Source organism: Sylvia atricapilla, chromosome 9 (assembly GCF_009819655.1).
Source record: "Sylvia atricapilla isolate bSylAtr1 chromosome 9, bSylAtr1.pri, whole genome shotgun sequence".
NCBI lineage: Eukaryota > Metazoa > Chordata > Aves > Passeriformes > Sylviidae > Sylvia > Sylvia atricapilla.
Window position 1 is genome coordinate 25,482,131 of NC_089148.1, and position 15,466 is coordinate 25,497,596.

Consider the following 15,466-nt stretch of genomic DNA (forward strand, 5'->3'; position numbering starts at 1 on the left):
GGGTTTGGAGGATCAGGAGGGAGGGCAGCACTTGGAATGTGTTGGCAAGAGGAAAGGAGCAAGGTGAAGTCTAAAGGGATGGAGATCAGAGTGCAGAGCGTGGTCAGGCCATGAAGAAAAAGGGATTAAAGTATTGGAGGAATAAAGGAAAAGGAAATAAAAGGGGTTTTTTTCTCCTCTCTTAGGGCATGGACTACCTGGGCTCCTGTCAGTACGTGCACCGTGACCTGGCAGCCAGAAATGTGCTGGTGGAGAGTGAGAACAGGGTGAAGATTGGGGACTTTGGGCTCACCAAGGCCATCGAGACCGATAAGGAATATTACACAGTCAAGGACGACCGCGACAGCCCCGTCTTCTGGTAGGGCCTGGGGGACAGGGACCTGTGCTGTGCTCCACAGGATTGCTCCTGTTCTCACAGGAGGCCTAAACACAGACACACCCTGAGAGCCAGGACAAGGGATCTGTACTCCCCTCGTGCTGTTTGTTTCTTTCATTTCCCCACCCTTTTGGGTTTGTCCTCCTCGGTTTCACTGTGCCTTGCTGTGGGACACACCTCATGACTTTTTAATTTATGTGCAAGGGCTCCACAAACACAGCTGTGGCAGTGTGTGAGCAGGGCTGGGATGTCTGGGTGTGACACTGTCCCCTTGTGTCCCCGGGTGTAACACTGTCCCCTCGTGTCCCCAGGTGTGACACTGTCCCCTTGTGTCCCCGGGTGTGATGTTGTCTCCTCATGTCCCCAGGTGTGACACTGTCCCCTCGTGTCCCCGGGTGTGACTGTGACACTGTCCCCTCGTGTCCCCAGGTACGCCCCCGAGTGTTTGCTGCAGAGCAAGTTCTACATCGCGTCCGACGTCTGGTCCTTCGGGGTGACGCTCTACGAGCTCCTCACCTACTGCGACTCCGAGTGCAGCCCCATGGCGGTGAGTGGCCGGGACACACGGCTGCTGCAGCCCCAGTTCTAACAGTTATTACTGCGTGGGGCAACGAGAGGAGCACTCGGGGACCCTGGGCTCGTGTGGGGTGGGAGGGACCTCAGTGCCCATCTCAGCCCTTCCACAGGCAGCATTCCCTCCAGGCTCACCCTGGGCACCTCCCGTGGCTGTCCCTGCAGCGTGGGGAGGGATCCAGCTGAGCCCGCTGTCCCCACAGGAGTTCCTCAAGATGATCGGCCCCACGCAGGGACAGATGACGGTGGCACGGCTCGTCAGGGTCCTGCAGGATGACAAACGGCTGCCACGGCCACCAACGTGCCCCGAGGAGGTGATGGATGGAGGGATGGAGGGATGGAGGGATGAAGGGAGGAATGGATGATGGATGATGGATGGATGGATGATGGATAGAGAAGGAGGGAAAGTCCATCCCTCTGTCCCTGTCTGGACACTGCCCAGCCCCACAAGGGTCACACTCCCCTGGTTCCACACGCCTGACCACTCGGGTAGGAAAACCTCCAGCAGTGCTGGGAAAAGGCATTTCCCAGGTTTTCAAGTACTGTTTAAAGATGGTTTTTGATATTAACGCTCCCAAGTCCGTGGTGTCCCTCCAGAGGGGTCAAGGACTTGCTGTATTACCTGGAGCCATGAGAATTCCTTGGGAGTCCCTCAGCTTTTGGCAATTCCTGTGGTGTGGAAGTGCTGTGTTGGTTTAAACTGACCAAACCCCCCTGCTCAGGTCCCTGCCCAACACCTGAGGGGTTTCTGTCCATTCAGGGACACTGCCCCATTGTCTTTACTGGAAAACCCCAAGAAATTCCTTTACAATTTCCTTCCTTGAACCATCTCCCTGTTTGTGCTGCCAGGTGGATCAGCTGATGAGGAAGTGCTGGATCTACAAACACGATGAACGCACCACCTTCCACAACCTGATCCAAGGATTTGAAACAATTATGAGTAAAATGTAATTAATTTTTTTTAATCCTGTCAGGACTTTAAATGCCCAGCAAACTGTCTATGCCCAAGGCTATTCCTTGTTTTTTTTCCCCCACTCCTGTAATTTGTACTCTGGCTGGGCTGATGTGATTCTAAAGGATTCTTTTACCAACGGATTGAAGAGTTGGAGTAAAAGAATTTAAAAGGTTTGGGGCAAAATGAACTCCAGCTCCCTTTGCTGCTGTTCTTGCAGGGCAGTTTTATCCTGCTCTGATTGTGGTTGTGCCACAATTGGAATTGCCCTGATGTGAGCTGGGAAAATGCACTGCATTTCTCAGCTCAAACCTCAGCCAGTGGATGTGAGAGGGCTCCATTCATGATTTTTCAAGTCAGCTGACAAGATCTCCTTCACGTGCACTTAAATCCTGGTCACAAACAAAACAACTTTAGCAGAAAAATACAGGGAAGGCAAAAATTCCAGCTCTTTTTAACCCACCAGGCCCCAGTCTTGAGCTCTTACAGGTATTTAAAAAAAAAAAAAGGTTAAAACCACCACCCCCAGAAGCGTGGAGGGGTGGGTACAGTTGTGTGGTTTCAGTGAGAACACCCCAGTTTTGGGATAAATAATTTGCTTTTCCTTATTCCACTCCCACATTTTCCCCCTGAAGCTGCTCCCAGCCTGAATGTTGCATCCCTGAGGGATGTGCAGGGAAGGAATTCCTGGGGATGGGAAAGAACCCAGTCCATGCCCAGAATCTGGAGGGGATTATCCCAAAGGAAAGCAAGGCCTGAGCACTCAGGGCTGTCCTAAGGAATGGGAACCCCTCCAACAAAATGTTTTTAAAAACCATTTTGACTCAGCCCATGAGTGGTTTAACTGGAACCTTCTGCTGCCATCGTTTTTTCCTACCACACCTGGAGCTGGAAAAGGCTCTGAAGAGATCCTCAAGTTTTGGCAATAATAGAAAGAGGTCTATATATATATAAATATGAATATAAATATATATAAAAATGGTAATTATGAGCTCCAAGGAGGTCAGATTTATTTTTACAGTGTTATTGTTTCTGTATGTCACTTAGGAAGCTGAATTTAATCTGGAAGCACTTTGTTACTCTTTATACAAACAAGTCTAATAAAGATTTTTTTTTCTCCATGTGCCTCCCTTTTTAATCACAAATTAATCAGAGGAGAGTTTTTAATGGTGTTCTTTTCCTACCTTACCTGATTAAAGGAGTCCAGGGCTCTTTCCCCCCTCCCCGCCCCCAAAAAATCCACTTGAATTAAGTACCAACAATTTATTTTCATTTAAAAGTGTAACAAGTTGAGAAAGTTGCATATACAAACAGTTGAAACAAAATATTACAAGTGAATTTATCCATACATACAGGCAGAATCCCAGAAAAGCTCCTGGCTCCTCTTTGTGGAGCAGTTCCAGCAGCTGAGGGAAAAGGGATTTTGACTGGGATTTTTTTTTTTTTTTAAGCTTTGAAAACGTGGATCTTGGTCACATCCCAAAGCTTGAAAGGCAAAGTTTTAAGACTTTTAATAAAAAAAAAAAAATCAGTATTGAAAAAATGGCTTCAGTGTTCTCTAGCAAAGAAAAGGGAGAAGGAAAGGAGGTGGCTCCTGGCCTGGGTGAACTCAATCCCAATGGATTTGCAGCAGGATTCCAAGGGGGAAAGCCTTGGAATGAGGGCTGGCTCCTCATTTACCTGATGGCAAAGGAAGGATTGCTGATCTCCAGCTCCAAGAGCTGAGGGCAGAAGAGAACAACTCCAGCCAGAGCTGATAATAAGCTAAAAATACAAAAAGTCTTTAAAAAAACCCCAAAACAACAACAGAAAAAGGAAAATACACTCAAAAAGTGGGAAACAAATGTGGGGTGGCCCAGGAAGAGCTGTCCCACACCTGTGGAAGGAGGATGCTGCCTCACACTGGGAATTATTTCCTCCATGGAAAAGCTGTGGATTCTCAGCCCAAAACCAAAGTAATTCCACTGTCCAAGGATGAGCTCAGCAAATCCCAGGGAATATTCCAAGGCAGCACAGGACAGCAACTCCCTTTGAAGAGGCATTTATTGAGAACATCACCAGGGCTCTGGGAATCCATTTGGTATCACTCCGTCCCAGGATTAAGAAGGAATATTAAAAATTGAAAGGCTGTAAATGCAGAGCTCTTAATCCTGGAAAAAGGAAAGTTGGAAAAACCCCACACACACACATTCTGAGTTAAAAAAATACAAAATAATTCCTATCAAGACTTCCTCTTTTAACTTCCTCAGGCTGAGGACTGCAGAGAGGATCAGCTTTCTTTCCTCTGGGTTTTTATTGCTTTCAGCTGGAGCTGTCCCAGCTCCCCAAGTCCCTGTGCTCTGTCCCTCAGCCCCCAGGTGACAAAGCCAACGCTGTCCCCTCCTCTCCAAGTGAAAGCAGCCACCACTTTTGTCACGCCCCGGATGTCACTCGGTGTCCTTGGATGTACCGGGACAGAGCTGGCTCCTCTCGGGACACTCACCAAGCAGAAAGAATTCCTTGTCTGAAGTTAAGGCAGCAATAAATACAGAGGGACTGGATTCCCAGCTGCCTTCCCTCCCCCGGGGCCGGGCTGGGAATCCACGGAGAATCCCTGGGGATGGATCCATCAATACACGCGCTTCTTCTTCAGCGACGACTCGGAGTAACGCGCGGCGCCGCCGGGAGCCGGGAACTCCACGGCGCCGGGCTCCGGGGACGACATGAGGTACGAGGAGCTGCGCTTCGGGGCCACCTGCGGGCGACACCGCACAAGGGACACTGCAGCCACCGCCGCCAGGGAACAGCGCCCCGGGCTGAGAGTGCCCGGGAACTGATGGCAAAGAGTCCAGCCCTTCCGCATCCACCCCGTTTTCCCTAAAAAATCCCACTGATAAAAGGATCACAGCTGATGAGGGGATGGATGGATGGAGTGAAGGGAAGAGAAGGAAAGGAGAAGAGGAGAGAAGGAAAGGAGAAGGGGGAAAGGGGAAAGGGGAAAGGGGAAAGGGGAAAGGGGAAAGGGGAAAGGGGAAAGGGGAAAGGGGAAAGGGGAAAGGGGAAAGGGGAAAGGGGAAAGGGGAAAGGGGAAAGGGGAAAGGGGAAAGGGGAAAGGGGAAAGGGGAAAGGGAAAGGGGAAGGGGAAAGGGGAAAGGGGAAAGGGGAAAGGGGAAAGGCGAAAGGAAAGGAAAGGAAAGGAAAGGAAAGGAAAGGAAAGGAAAGGAAAGGAAAGGAAAGGAAAGGAAAGGAAAGGAAAGGAAAGGAAAGGAAAGGAAAGGAAAGGAAAGGAAAGGAAAGGAAAGGAAAGGAAAGGAAAGGAAAGGAAAGGAAAGGAAAGGAAAGGAGAAAAAGGAAAAAGTCCATCCCTCTGTCCCTGTCTGGACACTGCCCAGCCCCACAAGGGTCACACTCCCCTGGTTCCACAGGCCTGACCACTCGGGTAGAAAACCTCCAGCAGTGCTGGGAAAAGGCATTTCCCAGGTTTTCAAGTACTGTTTAAAGCTGTTTTTTGATATTAACGCTCCCAAGTCCGTGGTGTCCCTCCAGAGAGGTCAAGGACTTGCTGTATTACCTGGAGCCAAGAGAATTCCTTGGGAGCCCCTCAGCTTTTGGCAATTCCTGTGGTGCGGAAGTGCTGTGTTGGTTTAAACCTGTGGTGCCTGGGCCAGGCGGCCTCATTGCACAGCACATGGATAAAATCCAGTGGGAGAATGGCTTGGGTGTTGTCCTGCAGCTGCTGCAGACATCCCCAGCCCTCAGGATGAGGCACCTTTCATCCCTCCTGGAGAGCTGAAGGGGTTGAACAGCCCTGGCCCTGTTCCCACACCCAGCCAGGGGGTGAGAGATGAATTTTCCAGCTGTGCCAGAGCGGCTCTGGGCAGGATCTCAGGAGTGAGGGGATGGAGGGAGCAGCAATGGATCTTTAACTGGAATTTCAGCTCTGGCACACTCAGCCCTGAGGGGCCCAGAGTGGGGTTTCTGTGAGGCCACAGCTGCTCTAAGGCTGCCCCAAGGGCTCCCTGGCTTCACCTTCCCTTGGGGAAAACCGTTCCCAGCAGCTCTCCAAGCACCCTGTGCTGTTCACTTGCACAGCTCAAACTGCTCCTGCTCAGTCCAGTTTCAACCTGGGGGCACCTTCATCAGAAACACAAAATTGTTTGAGGGAAGTTTTCCCTGTCCTCTCTCCTGCAGTTCTGAAAACCACAGGGATGTCACCCATGTCCTGTGGCCCCCCAGCAGGTCCTGAGCTTCACACAAATCTCCCAACCCTGCTCCTCCCGAGCCTCTGAAACACCAGGATTAAAAAAACAAACCCCCAAAAAAGCAGGATTGAAAGGAGCTGCAGGGACCCTGCAAGCACAGCCACACACTGAACTGGCAGAGCCTCCTGGGGAGCAGCCTCTTCACTGAGATTTATCTGCAATTCCAGCACTTTGGAGCAAACTGTGCTGCTGTGCCTGTGCCAAGGGACTGACAGTGCTCCTCCTGCCTTTTATGGCTCCTGGCATGAACACCACCATCCCAGGGAGCTGCTCTGCACACCCCAGGAACCTCTCTGGAGAGAAACTGAGAGGTGCTGCTTGGCTCAAACCCCTCACTCTTCTCCTTCTGCTGCCATTCCATCATTTCCAGCCATGTCAGAGCTCTTGGGAATCTGAAAACTCAACATTTTTCATGTCCCAGCCCATGGCCAGGCTTTGGCCATCTCCACCCCAAATCATGTCCCAGCCAGCTCTAGCCAGGAGTCAGGAATTGCTGGAGTTAAAAGGAATGCATGGCCCTCAAAATCTTAAAAAAAAAAAAATAAATAGGCATCTCATCATTAAATCCCACAGGATTAATATCTCCCCATCCCCATAAAAACAATGGGATTCACCTACAGCACAGGGACAGGAATTCCTCAGCAGTTCGTTCTAAATCCTAACCATAAACTCCAGAAACTCACTGTTCCTAAAGCATTCCCACTCCATTTACTGATGAGAGCTCAGTGTCCACTGGAGCACCAGCAAAAGGAGCTTTGCTCAGTGAGCCTGAGCTGCAGCTGACACCTGCTGTAATCCCAAATAAAAGCCATTTTATCCCCAGCATCCAGTGAAGGGGCTGTTCATAACCTGGATGCTGCCCAAGACCAGGTAAACCTGCAGATGCTCCAGGAACTGCTTTAGAAACACACCAAAAAAAAAAAAAATCATGTGTTTTACAAATCAGGCAGGTAAAAATCTTTAGATTTATGCTGTGTTTTTCAATTTGCTTTCCAGGACACTTTGAGCAGCTCTCTCCACTTCAAAGATTCTATCCTAGTGCAAACCATCTGCAAGTCAAGCAAACACCAAATTAAATCCAACCTTCTCCTCTCTTCCTACTTCATTTGCCTCCTTCCAGGCTTTTTTGAACACTCCCATCTGTCCAAGAAGCTCCCAAAACCCCAGCCTGGCTCTGCCCGTGGGTTTTGGGGCACTGAGAGGAGCTCTGCAGGGCTCTGGAGCTGCCCCAACCTCTGCTCACATTCCCCGGAATTGTGTGGAGCAGGGATTCAGAGGGAAAGCTCCACTCGGGGGCAGCACCAGCCAGGGAAGGAGCCTCTGCAGCCGCTGCTCCTTCTCTCCTCTCACCTGCTTTAAGGGATTTGCTGGAGGAGGCTGCAAGCCCTGCTGGGCTCCGCTCAAAAGGGCAGGAACCACCTGCAGGCAGCTGCTGTAATCTGGGAAAGATCCACCCGTAGATTCCTGAATCCAGAAGAGGATCCATGAAGTAGAAGGAAAAAAGGGTTAATAATTCTTTTCTTCGCTTTTGTGATGAGCTCTCAGCAGGTATGGAAACAGCTGAGTGACAGGAGGTGCAATTCACAGCAGCTCAGAGCAAAATGTGGGATTTGGACGACGGTTTAGTTTGTGTAATTCCTTTAAAAAGTGTTTTTCTCCTTGGTCACAAAAACGTCAGCTTGGGCAAGAAACAGCCCTTCAGTGCTGGCAAATTCAGCCCTGGGAAATGCCATTCATGGTGTGCTGCTTCCTGGTGGGAAGATTTTAATCCACTCCTGAGCACTGCAGGTGATTTTGGATGGTGGGATTTAGAGAGGGATGTTTTGGGGGTGACCCCAGGGGGTGCAGGGCTGCCCTGCAGCAGTGTGCCCATGCAGTGCCCTCACCCCACGATCTCCAGCCCCTCATTCCTGTGCCAACACACAAAGCAGGTGTCCAAAAGCTGATGGCAGCAACAGCCAGTGGAGACAGCAAGACAATGAAACGATTTCTCACCTCAGAGGCTTCATTTTCCAAGCCATCCACTCTGGCCTGGGCAGAGTGGTGTGCCTGGGCATAATGCTGGTACCAGTGCTGCACAGCCTCCTACAGAGGAGCAGAAATCCCTTCCCATGTCTGCCTACAACCCTTACAACCCCAACCTCTCCAAGAAGCATCAAAACACCTTCAGCGCCAGCGGTGAAGCTCCAACCAAACATTTAAAATCATGGGAAGTGCTTAAAACATACAAGAGGCACCTGTGAGGCAGGCACAACCATTCCTGTTCTGGGAACACCTCCAGGGATGGGGCAGCCACAGCTTCTCTGAGCACCCCCCACCCTCCCAGGGAACAATCCCTAATTCCCAAAATCCCACCCAGCCCTGCCCTGTGGCAGTGGGAAGCCATTCCCTGTGTCCTGTCCCTCTGTGTTTTGTCCCCAGTCCTTTTCCAGCTCTCCTGGAGCCCCTTTAGGCACCAGATGTGACCCAAGAGGTGTCTGGCTCCTGGCAAAGCTCCTGCTCTGGGCAGTGACCCTGTTCCTGCTCGCCTCTCTGGCCATGCTGGGAGTCTCCCAATCCCAACCCTCTCCTTCCTCAGGAGCCACCTGACTGCCAGGAGTTTGGGGGCTCACAGCTGTCCCTGCCAGCAGCCCAGCACAGACTCTGTGTCCCCACTAAGGGACAGATTTGATCTGTGCAGTTACAGCTCCATCCAGCCTCGGGATGGTTAATGGAAATACGGGAATGTTCCCTCCCAGTGGAGCTGGCCTTGAGCACTGCAAACACTCTGCAGAGGCTGCAGCAGCTCCTGGCCAGGCTGTGATCAGCACATGGGGCAGATGGGGAGCACATCCTGTCACTGACAGCAGCTGGCAAACATCCCCCAGGCTCTGCAGGAACAGGCAGGCAGAGCTCTCCTCTCTGGGATCCAGCCAAAGTTCAACACTTAAAAACTTCTGGGGAAGGCAAAGAGAAAAACCTCTGGGCCTTGAAGGCAGACAAAAGCCAAGGCAGAGGTGCTGAGAAGTCATTTTTTAATGAGTGCCCCAAGTCCAGGCTCTCAAGAAGCAAATTTTTTCAAGGGCTGTGATTTCAGCAGGGAATGTTCTCTGTGCTAAACCTGCTCTAAACACTGAAAAATCAAGTGGCAGTGGAGAGGCTCAGGATGAACACCCAGAAAAACCAAGGAGCAGCTCTGGGAGAACCCAGAGGCTCCAGGCTGTGCAATTCCTACCTGTGGGTATTCCCCAGGCTGCTGGGAATAACTGAAGTAATTTTCCATTGCATGTTGTGATGCAGTTCCCTGAGACACAGCAGCATCCATGACATTGTTTGGAAGGCTGGTCTGCTGTGGAGGACTGGAGGCTTTGCTGGCAATTGCTGCTGGGAACACAAAGAATCTGAATAAACACCTGGTTTTTTTGTAAAAAAAAAAAAAAAAAAAAAACCCACACAAATCAGGTTCTATTCCAGGATTAAAATTGAAATTTGCCTTTTCACATTAGGCTGTGCCCCAAATTCATCAGTGCTACTAATAACTGAAAAGCTTCTACAAGTTTGTGAGCCTCTGAAAATGTAACCAACAGGATAAATTCATTTGCAATTTTAAGACACACTATAAGATTTCCTTAAGGATTAATGCTGTGGTCACTGGATTTACCAGGCAAACAGGATAAATATTTGCCACGCTCTGGCTGTGGGACTTGGCAATGAAATCCACGAAATGTTTGCTTACCTGGCAGACAGATACCAGGCAGAACACTTGCCAAATTCAAGTAGGGGTTAGTGCTCAGCCGAATTTCTTTTGGAGGTTCTCCAAGCAGAGAAGTCTGTTTTTTCAAGGGAGCCTGAAAAAAAAGGGCAGTTTGCATTAAATTCATATAAAATTGATCAGAAACAAGGTTAAGTGGCCCATCAGGGTCCTGGAAAAAGCTTATTCCTATGGAAAAAAAAAAAAAAACAACTTCTGAAATGCAACTTTTGAAATAAAATGAAACTTTCGAAGTCAAATCCTTGAAAAGTTCCATTTTATTTCAGCAATCTGGACACTCCCTGCAGTTTTTTCTACCAAATAGTTTTTGTAGGAATGTTTCTCTTCAGGCTGCAAGTTCCTAAAGGATATTACAAAACAAACAAACAAACAGAAGAAAACCTTTTATACGCCAGTGAAGGAATAATAATCACTCGAACAATTCCAGACGCAGGGAGTGAACATTAAGTACACAGCCAAAACAAAATCAACTCTTTTCACTTGGAGACACAAGGAAATAAAGGCCAAATGTCAGGAAAATCATGAATAAAGCACATGTTTCCCCCCAAAAATGTCGAAGTATTGATGTATATTATAAAAAGGGTAAATTTTGTTAAGGGCAGAAAAAAAAATTCTGAAAGAATGAGACCACTTAAATCCCATCCCATTACCCTCACACACCTCACCTTCAAGGGAATAAATAACATTTTAAAAACCTGTTAATTCAAAGTGGAATATTTATATGCACACACAAGCACCTGGAAACCCAAAGAGCCCCCCCTCCATCCCAGAACTGCTCCTGATTAATCACAAAATTCAACCCCAAGTTCGATTTTTGGCCTTTAAAGGAGACACTGCCCCTGAGATGAATTTCATCATCAGACACATGGAAACAGGCCCTGCAGCAATGTGGAGCCTCCTTTGTTCATTCAGCTGGACCACCAAGGAGCAGCATTGTTCTCCCATTATCCACAATGCCGTGACCTCGGGGCGGCTCCACGGTGCTCCTGGGATGGAGCAAATTTTACACCACAGACACAAGGGTGGACAGAATAAAGAGGAGGAGGAAGGAGGAGGAAGAGGAGGAAAAGGAGGAGGAAGGAGGAGGAGGAAGGAGGAGCAGGGAGGAGGAGGAGGAGGGTGAGGAAGAGGAGGGTGAGGAAGAGGGGGAGGAGGAGGAGGAGGAGAGGAGGAGGAAGGAGGAGGAGGAAGGAGAAGGAGGAAGGAGAAGGAGGAAGGAGAAGGAGGAAGGAGAAGGAGGAAGGAGAAGGAGGAAGGAGAAGGAGAAGGAGAAGAGGAGGAAAAGAGGAGCAAAAGAGGAGGAGAAAAGGAGGAAAAGAGGAGGAAAAGAAGGGAGCAAGAGTGAAAAGGAGCGAAGTGAAAAGGAGAGAGAACAGCAAAGGAGAGAGAACACCAAAGCAGGGCACAGCAAAGGAGAGAGAAGAGCAAAGGAGAGCACACCAAAGGAGAGAGCACGCCAAAGCAGGGCACACCAAAGGAGAGAGCACACAAAGCAGGATACACCAAAGCAGGGCACACCAAAGCAGGGCAGGAGCAGCGCCCGCCGCCGGCCTTACCCCCGGTGCGGGGTCGCAGCCCCTCAGCTGGGCGGGCGCCTTGCAGTGAGCGGCGCGCAGGGCCCCGGGCAGGCTGGGCAGCCCCGCGGGGAAGGGCTGAGCCCCCGGCACCGCCTCGCCTTTGTCCGCAGCGTTGGGCCCGGGAACGGCCTGTCCAACGAGGTGCTGACTGGGGAAGAACGGCAGCATGCCCATCCCTGCTGCTGCTGCTGCTGCTGGAATGGGAGCAGGGTTAGATGCTGCGGCCAGCCATAAATGGAGAAACTTCGCTGTTAGACGGGATTTATTACAGAGGGTTTGGTTGTGGGGTTAATGAGGGAGGAGGAGGACAATTCCAGATCTACTTCATTGGTTTTCAACGAAATTCCTTTGTTCCTTTCCCGTCCCACAAGCAAACAAGTCAACTTCAAGCTGATTCAATAAAACTCTGACTTTTCTAAACATTCCCTGTGATAACTCACTTAGTGTTTCCTGTCATTTTCAACAATAAAAAACCAAACCCGGGAACAACATCCTGGAGGATGCTGGACGGGAACAGTGGGGGAAACCCCACCTCAGCTGGCATTAGGAAGAATTTCTTCAACTGAAAGAGCTGGAAAAGTGCTCTCCAAAATGAAAATCTGGATTTTCTGAGGAGCTTTCTGGATACCTTTCCCTTGCTGCTGGTTACTGCCATGACTCAGAGCACGGCCAGGATTGCAGAACACAGTGGAGGAAACTGTGTTTTGGAGGATCAGAAAATCCTGGAATGGTTTGGGGTGGGAGGGACCTTAAGGATCATCCATTCCTACCCCCTTCCACTGTCCCAGGGTGCTCCAACCTGGCCTGGGACACTCCCAGGGATCCAGGGGCAGCCACAGCTTCTCTGGGAATTCTATTCTAGAGCCTCCTCACCCTCCCAGCCAGGAATTCCTCCCCAGTATTCATCTAAATCTACCCTTTTTCAGCTTAAAGCCATTCCCCCTGTGTCCTGTCCCTACAATTCCTTGTCCTCAGTCCCCCTCCAGCTCTCCTGGAGCTCCTTCAGCCACTGGAATTGGCTCTGAGCTCTCCCTGGAGCTTTTTCTTCTCCAGGTGAACATTCCCAGTATCCAACTGACATTTCCTCCTAAATACTGAGGGCATCAGTGGCACAGAAATTTGCATTCCAAATCAACATCTGTCACAGACTGGTGGTTAAAACTCATTTCTTAATAAAATAAAGAGCAAATTTGTGGTGCCTCTCAAGCAGCTCACATTTACCTGCTTTGAGAAACTCCCTCAAATGTCACCTCTAAATAAAAGCATATTATAAGTGTACAAAAAAAGGCAGTAACTGAGCCAGCAGAGGATTTAAGCCCTGCTTTGGTGACACAGGGAGAAAATCAGGTGCACAAGGGGAAGCTGGGCATTTTTTAGTGCTTTGGGATGAAATAAAACGTCAATTACACTTGAGAGCTTCTCCTCGTGCTGCCAGGCCTGAGTTCACTGCTGGCATCACCCCTATGCCCAGCACTGTCTGCAGCAGCATTGTTGGAGGTTCACCCAGCAAACCTGGTTTCTAAAAGGAAGAAGAGAAAACCGTGTCAGTGATTCAAATCATCTGCTCATGGCTGTTTTTTACAACTCCCACCATCCTCAACCTTCTCAGCTCCACTAAACTGGTCAAGGATCCAAGAACCATGAGTGGGTTGGGAGGGAACTTCAAGACTGTGGGTGCCTGACGATAAAAATGATTTCTTTTAGGGATTGTAGGAGTGTTCAAAGGGAATCAGAGGTGCAGGGATGGCCTTACACTGTTTGCCTGCATGTTTTCCATCTTCAGCAGCTGCTGCTGGGGCAGGGGCAGGTGAGCAGGGCTCTGCAGCAGCAGGCTGGAGGTGCTCCCCAGAATTGAGCTCTGAGAAAGGATTAAAACAATTAGTCAGGGAGAACACAGTAGGCTTGAAACATCTTCACACAACACCGCTTGAAAAAAAAAAAAAAAAAAAAAAACCAAAACTAAGATTTTGAGTTAGGACAGCAAAGGAAAATAAAAATTTCCTCCACAGAACTGATTTTGCTTCAGAGAAGTATCCAGATATGTTTCATGTGCATGAAATCCTACTCCAGAGCCATTAAAACCTGACAAATCACAATGCCTGCAGATCGGCAAGTCTATAAAATATTCACACTGTTCATTCAAAATATTCTGGATCAGTTTGCCACCAGAACTGAGCCACTGAATTAATAACTTTGGGGCCACTCTCTTCAGACTCTGCCACCGGTATATTCAACATGATGAGCTCTGGCCAGCACTGAGGCTTAAAATAAACTTTAAAAGACACCCTGATTTATGCTGCAGGCCTGGAAGTGTCTGGCAGCATCACCTGCCAGTAAAATATAGGTTGTTCTATAGGGTGTTGTACAAAAATAAATACACAGGACACTGTGATCACACCAAGTACACCCCTCCTTATTATTTTTTATCACCAAACCCAGGGAATGAAGACTGCAAAACACCTCCCAAATATTTCCAGGCTGTTTTTCTGGGTGGCAGGGTTAAATTCCCTAGGGGGAGAAACCCTTTATAACTAAAATATCATCTCCTGGAGTAAAATACAATCCTCTGGCGTCAGAAATGTGCTTTTCCAAACAAAGATGTGCCATATCTAGATTAGTTATGCATCTGTTTTAATTGTCTCAGTGATTTCCAGGAGAAATGATGCAGGGCTGGTTCTTGTCACCAGTGCCAGGGGCTGCTCCTTCTAAACTTGGCTCCAGCAACAAAGCAAAATGGGCTCAATTGCAAAACTTGCAGAAATAAGAGAGTGGAAAAATCAGTCTGGTCAGAATCCTCAGAGGAAAGGCTCTGGATTAATCAAGATTTAATAAATTGCTGGATGACTGAGGGAAACATCCCTGAGAGAGCTGAAAATGCATTACTTTAGCTCAGGATAGTTTATAACTAAGAGAAATTAAGAGAAACAAGTTGAAAATCAGGCTGGTTTTGAGTTGAAAAATGACTGGGTGAATAACCTGCAAATCCTGCCTGTTGAATCCTCTATAAATAATTATTTTAAAATATTTATTCTCATTCTGTTACTTTACAAAGCCCTGAATATAAAAGAGAAACCCAAGACATGCAGGGAGCTCAATCACCTCAACTGGGGAGGTGTTTCAGTGACAATTAATTTCTGAATTTTAAGACAATAAAAATAAAACAGTGAGCTGCTTCTCTGCCTTTAGAGAATTCTCCAGAATAAATCACCCAGAAAGAGAAAAATGTGACTTATAGAAGAAATTGGGATCATCAAATCCTTCTAAAATTCAATTTTGGAGCTCATTAAATGACAGGAAGCTCCCAGGAAGAAAAAGAGATTTTTAAGTCTCTGAACAGAGAAAATATGAAGTTGTTTGGCTGCAGCTCTCCCAAGCCAAAAACCACTGGAAAAAACCTTTGGATCATCATCAATCCCACTGTTAATTGTGGAAAACATCCCTGGCTCCAGCTGTGAGCTCCAAACACATCCAAGGAAACACAGGCTGAAGAGAGAGCAGCAGAAACTGAAACAGACCAATTGAAAATGTCATTTAAATTAAAAAAAAAAGCCCAAATAAGATGTGGGGTTTTTTTAATTGGCAAAAGCAACTAATTTTATTTAAAATAATTTAATTAAATTATTAATTTGAATAAATTAAGCAGCATTTATTCAAAATTATATATATTCACCTAGCAGTTTTTAGAGGAAAAAATAAAGAAGCTCAACATACTTAACATAAGGAATATTTCTGCATTTTAGCTGAGTGTTTTTTTTTTTTTAGTTCTGTTAGCCTGTGTTTGCCAAAAGAACTGCAGAAATAATTGATGCTGAAGGGGATTTTGTTTTTCAAATGGGAATTTCTGAAACATTAGAAAAAGTAAGGCCAAGTGATCAGCTCCAGTCCCTTGTAGGTATTTGTGTAAATCCCAACCATGAACATTAAATTCAATTTTTTGGCTCCTGACAAGAGCTGGAGAAATCCCTGAGAGCAGCTCAGCTCAAGGCAGAAATTCTG

The 15,466-nt window shown here is 48.0% G+C and overlaps 2 protein-coding genes across 4 annotated transcripts in view; one reads left to right on the forward strand and one right to left on the reverse strand.

The window, feature by feature from the left end:
• The window catches only part of JAK1 (Janus kinase 1), a 64,580-nt gene extending 61,558 nt beyond the window's left edge, over window positions 1-3,022 (forward strand). For all 3 annotated transcript variants that reach the window (XM_066325349.1, XM_066325352.1, XM_066325350.1), the window contains 4 exons: window positions 186-358; window positions 806-923; window positions 1,153-1,263; window positions 1,799-3,022. In XM_066325349.1, the coding sequence (XP_066181446.1) occupies window positions 186-358; window positions 806-923; window positions 1,153-1,263; window positions 1,799-1,900 (504 nt within the window). In that variant the 3' untranslated portion in view covers window positions 1,901-3,022. The remainder of the gene's footprint in view (window positions 1-185; window positions 359-805; window positions 924-1,152; window positions 1,264-1,798) is intronic.
• Window positions 3,023-3,149: 127 nt separating this feature from the next.
• RAVER2 (ribonucleoprotein, PTB binding 2) overlaps window positions 3,150-15,466 on the reverse strand; it is a 29,209-nt gene continuing 16,892 nt past the window's right edge. The window contains exons 7-14 of the mRNA XM_066325347.1: window positions 13,224-13,328; window positions 12,878-12,989; window positions 11,450-11,658; window positions 9,858-9,969; window positions 9,357-9,505; window positions 8,138-8,224; window positions 7,493-7,606; window positions 3,150-4,635 (exon numbers count right to left, since the gene is read on the reverse strand). Of these exons, the coding sequence (XP_066181444.1) occupies window positions 4,510-4,635; window positions 7,493-7,606; window positions 8,138-8,224; window positions 9,357-9,505; window positions 9,858-9,969; window positions 11,450-11,658; window positions 12,878-12,989; window positions 13,224-13,328 (1,014 nt within the window). The 3' untranslated portion in view covers window positions 3,150-4,509. The remainder of the gene's footprint in view (window positions 4,636-7,492; window positions 7,607-8,137; window positions 8,225-9,356; window positions 9,506-9,857; window positions 9,970-11,449; window positions 11,659-12,877; window positions 12,990-13,223; window positions 13,329-15,466) is intronic.